We start from the raw sequence: 5999 nt of genomic DNA, 5'->3' as shown, positions 1-5999 counted from the left end.
GTTGTTGCCTTTTTAACATTTGTTGTTTTGCAAAGCTGACCGGTCAACAGAACAGTACGTCGACCTCGCTGGAAAATGTCAATCTCTGATTGGCTGACACCTAACATTTTGTTTCTACGCCTGTGACGTAAGGTGCTAAATCTGCCAGCCAGCTGTGTTGACAGTCTCAAAAAAAAGCTTTTTTGTTGCATTTTTTAAAATTGTTGTTTTGCTAAGCTGACTGGTCAGCTGTAGGACACGTCATACACGCTGGAAAATGCCAATCTCTGATTGGCTGACATGAATTCCCAAGCCGCTGAAGCTTCTGGAACTTTCTGGCACTCTCTGCTTCCGAGTCTGCTACGGTCAAGGTAAGACGTGTTTGTGTTTTCTCCATAAAATATAGTATTTTAATTTTTAATTTGATTAGAATATTATTGTAAATGCTTACAGTTGTTAGATTTAATGTGTTGTTTGAGACAGTTGGTCGATTTTAAAAGTTTAATTGCTGTGGGATATTTCGTTGTGGCTCTGATTCCGTACTTGCTAGCTTGATGGAACCGGATTTTTCTGGATTATTACGGGAAGCTAAATGTTTGTACGCCCACAAGACGCTAAAGAATAAATTGCTGTGGTGTTTTTAATTATCATGTAATTTCTTTCGTATCTTTATATGTGATATATAGTCATATACCGGCATTATGTGAGATATTTTTCCACCTGGGAGGGTGCGGTTTTTATTTTGCTTGTGTTAGAAGCACAGCAGTGGGCAGATCCCAATGACTTCATGCTACTGCGAGTCCACACCGATCGATTTGAGTGTTAAGGGCGTCTGGTTTATAGTTGAAGTTTATGTGGCGACGTTTCGCGAAGATGGTGGTTCGCAGTTGAAGCCTTTCAGGTGTTTTTGGGTGCGTTCACCCTGCAGCCTGAAGTGATCCAATTCAGACTTTTTTGGTAATTCCGATTTTTATTTTGTTTTTGCCCGGGCCCGTTCACACTGCCAGTAAATGCGACCTGTATGTGTTCTGCAGAGTGAACGGGCAAACGACCTGAAAGTGTCCCGCATGTGCAGTAGAGGGCGCAATAGGGTCCCCGTTCTCGGTGTTCCGCCAACCGCCATAAAAAGAAGAAGAGCTCAGTGTTTGCGGAAGTAAACATGGTTGCTAATGGTGGAGCATAGCTTACATATTTGAAGTTGTCTGACCGGAGCAGCATATTAACAGCTTAATCCTCATAGTCCTCATTTATTCATACAGTAAAAAACTTGGTTCATTTGGTTAAAATTTATTTTTTCAATTAACATATTTAAAACCCTTTATATTTATTTGTTTAATCTCTGCTTTTTCATTATATTTTGAGCCAAGTTGTAAAATGTATAGATGTTTGCAACAGTTGTGAAAAGTATCTCGGTCCTGCTTACAAGCCTCAGAACTTCTAAAAAGTTTTTTTAAAATTATTTAAAAAATGTATTTTTACGCCACTTTTTTAATGGCCATTTATTTTGCTTCTCATTACAGCTTTTCACTTGTGCGAGACTGAGATTTGGAAGTTTTCCACTGCTGCTTGCTGAGATCCTAACCTCTGCATCACCACAACATCAGCTTAATCCATCTACATACATATAACTCTTAATCCTACACATACTTTATCTACATATTGAAATAAGTTTTTTGCATAGTAACATTCACACATAGTCCTACAAATACTGTTTAATTTTAGATATTATTTGTAAATAACCAGCTTTCCCCCCCAGGTGTCTTTTTTTTATTCTGGTCTTGCAGAATGCCACGTCGGGGTCGTCGGTCCGAGTCTGCTAAGGTGAGATGGAGGAAGCTGGAGAGTGTGCCGGACGTCGCCAAGGTATATAAATTACACATCGCATTAATTGTTTTTGTCTAACAGTAGTTTTGACTTTAAGCGTGATCATAATTGTTTCTGTGTTGACAGCCGGGGACATCATCGCTCACGTCTCGGGCTTGGACCACCACCGAGTCTCCGCCGAAGAAGGTATAGCTACCATTTTACTTTCATTAACTTATTGTTAGATGATAAAGTCTTTTGCTTTACTCATTCCATTTATGTCTTTAGACGTCGCGACTGCTGGAGGGTGGCCTGCCCGACCAGGTAAGTTCATGACAAGTTCAGGATCATTTATTTACAATAACCTAATCCAGTTATGTTTGTGATTAATCTAAACATTTTCTTAAATTATTTTTTTGTAGATGTCGCCTGCCGTGGTCCGCCAGGAGGATCCCCGTGCGCCATCGACCTCTCCTGGGTCACGTATGTGGATAAAATTTGTGTTGTTTTGTTGTTAAATTTTCAGAGGCCTGAAAGTCTAATCTTGATAATTGCATGTCTCTAAACAGGCCGTGGGACGGGGCGTCGCCATCGGGTGGAGACGTGGCCAGCTTCCCGGGTGACCAGACGGAGCTGCAAGTTGGTTCTGCCTTCTGCTGAGGCTCTGGAGAAGAAGGTACTTTTTTTGTCAATGTCAAACGCAAATCTTGGTTTGGATGATAAAATCAATTACAAACTTTAATGTTTGCTTTTATTTTTCAGTTTGCTCTTTTGGTTGGTGATTCTCATCTGCGTGCTATCGTGGATGGGTATTCTACCATGCCAAAGGGCGACTTCTCCTTAGGGTTGCTTGCATCCCCTGGAGCCTCTGCGGAAGAGTTGCGGCTTGAGGTCCTGAATACACTTCTGCCTCGGCCCCCCGAGGTGATCTGTCTTCTGGCCCCAAGCAACAACTTGACCGCCAGCAGGACCTTCGTGGAGGCCGGACGGGACTTTGCCAGGTTGTTGCGTACTGTCTGCGAACTCTCTGCTAATGTAAGTATAAGTATACTGCATTTATTCATGATCAAATAAATCTGAAAACTTGTCGTATGTTAATTTGGTTCTTTTATTTTGATTGAAATTGACAGGTGGTTGTTGTGGACTTTCCTCCACGACTTGTCGTGGACCAAAGTTCGCAACATCTGCTGCGGCAGGAGTATCGCCGTGTGGCTGCTCAGAGAAGTAAGTGACGGATTCAATTTGTGTTTATACTAAAACTTCAGCAAATTAACATTTTATGGTGTTCAGGGTTCAGATGTATGAAAAATGTACTTATTTTTCCTTTCGTATCTACCTCAAATTACTACATTGTTAGTGTGACTCACATTAAGAATTAAATTTTTTTATTATCCTGTCCAGATGTTCGGTACCTGCCTGTTACTGAGCATTTCCCGTTGAGCAGCCTGCACTTGTGGAGCAGGGATGGCGTAAGTTAAATAGATTTTTTTGTAATTTTAAAAATATTATTTAGGTGTACTGTATTTTATAAAATGTCTTTAACTGTTATAGGTTCACCTGAGCGACCATCCTGGGATGGAGGTCCTTGCTCAGTTGCTTCAGGCGGCGGTCTGCTCGCAACTTGAGTTAAGTGCACCGAAATCTCCAGCTCCCGTGACGTTGGCTCCTCCCCCTCCTGGGACGGCTTCCCCCCCCGCGGTGAGACGTCCCCTGCCCCGGCTGGTTGTGGTTGGTGAGGTGGCGGCTCCCCGTCGTTCGGACCCCTTCGACTGGACTGTGGTTGGTGGCCGGAAGGTACTGGATACATACTTAGTTGATTTAAGCAATGTTTTTTCATGTTTAACTCTTTAAAAGTCCATGAATGTGTATATTTGTCTTTTTAACATGTATGTTTTGTGATGGGGTACTAGCAAGAGTCCGCCTCCTTGAGTGTTCATTTCAACTTTTGTTTAATGTGCTCATTAGAGACTACATAATACATTTTTTTTTTTAAGTTTTTTGTTTTTTTTATTGTGTTTAGGAGAAAAAAAACTGGAATTATGCTAAAATAATTAAGCCATTTTTTTCCCAGAAGATCAGGTAAATCTTAAAAACCGGCATTTTGAAAATGTGAAAGGGAATTAGCTTACAAACATAAAATATGAAGTGCTACATGACGTCCCTCTGTTATGTGAAATTTCACATCTTCAAAAAATAATTAGGCGTATTTTAAGAAACTGGGGAAAGTTGTCCAAGTAACGACGAAAAGAGCGACTGACCAGTTGGACTGGAGTAATAGCAAAAATGGTGAGATTGTGATATTGATTGGTGTGACAGAAGTCTGTCAAACACATTTTGTAATATGTAGTTTAGTGGTTTATGAAATAAAATGTAGTTTATTGATGCCCAAGTGGAAATTGCTTATTTGCTGTAAAGGTGGTTTGTCCAGTGTGTTAATATTAGTAAATGGGAATGAAACCATAAGCAATATAAAATTTATAGAAATGTATACATAACTGTTAAGTAGTTTAAATAATTTGACTAAATATGAAATAACTAGAGTACACATGAATATGTATCAATCTATAATGAGTCAAGAAAAAACTTAAAGACACTCAGAGTTGGTTATTGTACATAAAGAATTATGGGACTAATAAATGTGCAGCATACAGGGGTGGTCTGTTTTTAACTGCAAGACAAAAAAGTGAAACTTGCAAAAAGAGTCTGAGGCACAGTGAAGATTGTGAAGATGATGATAACGATGATGGCATTTGTATTAGAAATCTAGAGAATCAGAGGCATAAAGGGTAAGATGAGGTCAAGACAGGTGTAGAGGCAGCTACTCAGAGATCCAAGTTGAGGAATGGCGGCGCTGCGCAGCTGTAAGGAGTCGATCACCAGGGGATGAAGAAGAGCCACTCCCCAAGCAGCTAGTAAGCAGCATCCAGTTGTGGTGAGCTCCAGGAGTTAAGGTAGTAAACCTTTGTGAGCTCACAATAAAAAATAAAACAATTTCCAACTTAAAATTTATGTAACTTGTGTTTGTGAAATAAGTGTTTCCAAATGAAAAAAGAATTTGTAACATTACACCCTTAAAGTTGTGTAGCAGAAAATACCACATAAAGCAATAATATGATTTCTGTGGAGGAAGTTCAAAGGTAAAATTTAAGTTTATTAAAATTACTATACATGTATACCCTGGATCCAGAGGGTTTGCTGCCACTGAAAATGATTTTTCCATGTTTACAGACATCGCGTGAGGTCCAGGGTGGTGATGGCTGTCCACACATCACTGGGAGGATGGTTGACCATCAGGTACACTTTTCTTCACCTCAAAGCAAAACTTGTTGTGTCCTCAATGTACAAATGAATCTATTTTAAGCTATTTCTTTTATTTTATAGGGAGACCTGTTGGACTCTTCCATCCCCCCGAATCCTGTGTGGTTCAGCCCAGCGTTGCTGGAGGAGATGGACCGGATCGTTCCTGCGTCTGGCCGTGACGCTCCGCTACCTACATGTTCTCCGAAGGGGAAGAAGGTATTTTATTCTATTTTTTTAAATATCCAGGTGATTTTGATGTGCCACAATTGGTTTTAAAAATTATATATATTTTTTTATTAGAAGGCGAGTCCGAGGCGTCGTCCAGTTTCTGATCCCTCCAAGCTGAGTCCGGCGGAGCAGCAGGTGTGACACCGTTTCAGAAAACATATTATAGATTTTAAGATGTATGTTCACTTTGCACCAAGTTGATGGCTTCTGTTGATTTATAGATGGAGGGAGCGCCGAGAGAGACCACCAGCCCAGCTCGTCGCGAGGCACCGAGACCGGTCCCCCCGATGGACGTCGAGGCCCCTGCCGAGTCCTCTCCCGTGCCACCAGAGGACCATGTCCGGGATGGGAGCTGCCAGGTAACTTCTTCCTACCATCTCAGTCACAACAAATGGGTGGAACATTGCGACATGTGCAAAAAGTTGGCCTACGTGGTTCTGTGTATGACAAAGGTGCAAAAGATCTTGTCTCTCACATGAGAAAAAAAGCTACAAATGGTTGTGAATAGTGAGTTTATGTATCTAAAAAAATATATACTTTCAAGTTTTTGACTTGGTGGGCGTGATGCTTCATTTTTTGTGCCTTTTTAATTTTTATTGAATCTAATTTTTAAAAAATTGTGTTTTTGTTTTTCAGATTGGCTAAAAAACTTAGCCAATGTTACAGATTAATTTCTAAAGTACAGAAAA

At 40.5% G+C, this 5999-nt stretch overlaps 1 protein-coding gene across 1 annotated transcript; it reads left to right on the top strand.

The window, feature by feature from the left end:
• The first annotated feature begins 1692 nt into the window (after positions 1–1692).
• Positions 1693–5789, top strand: LOC145555103 (uncharacterized). The gene is made up of 13 exons (XM_081616415.1): positions 1693–1842; positions 1930–1989; positions 2071–2106; positions 2205–2265; positions 2352–2458; positions 2545–2817; positions 2913–3006; positions 3184–3251; positions 3334–3576; positions 5011–5076; positions 5164–5298; positions 5383–5445; positions 5532–5789. The coding sequence occupies exons 1-13, from the start codon at positions 1765–1767 to the stop codon at positions 5787–5789; spliced, it is 1542 nt and encodes a 513-aa protein (XP_081472541.1). The 5' UTR covers positions 1693–1764.
• The last annotated feature ends 210 nt before the right edge of the window (positions 5790–5999 follow it).

The sequence above is a fragment of the Poecilia reticulata genome, chromosome 15 (genome assembly GCF_904066995.2).
Source record: "Poecilia reticulata chromosome 15, P_reticulata-male-v2, whole genome shotgun sequence".
NCBI classification, from domain to species: domain Eukaryota; kingdom Metazoa; phylum Chordata; class Actinopteri; order Cyprinodontiformes; family Poeciliidae; genus Poecilia; species Poecilia reticulata.
Note: the sequence above shows the minus strand (reverse complement) of the source record. Positions and strands in the feature narration are given on the sequence as shown.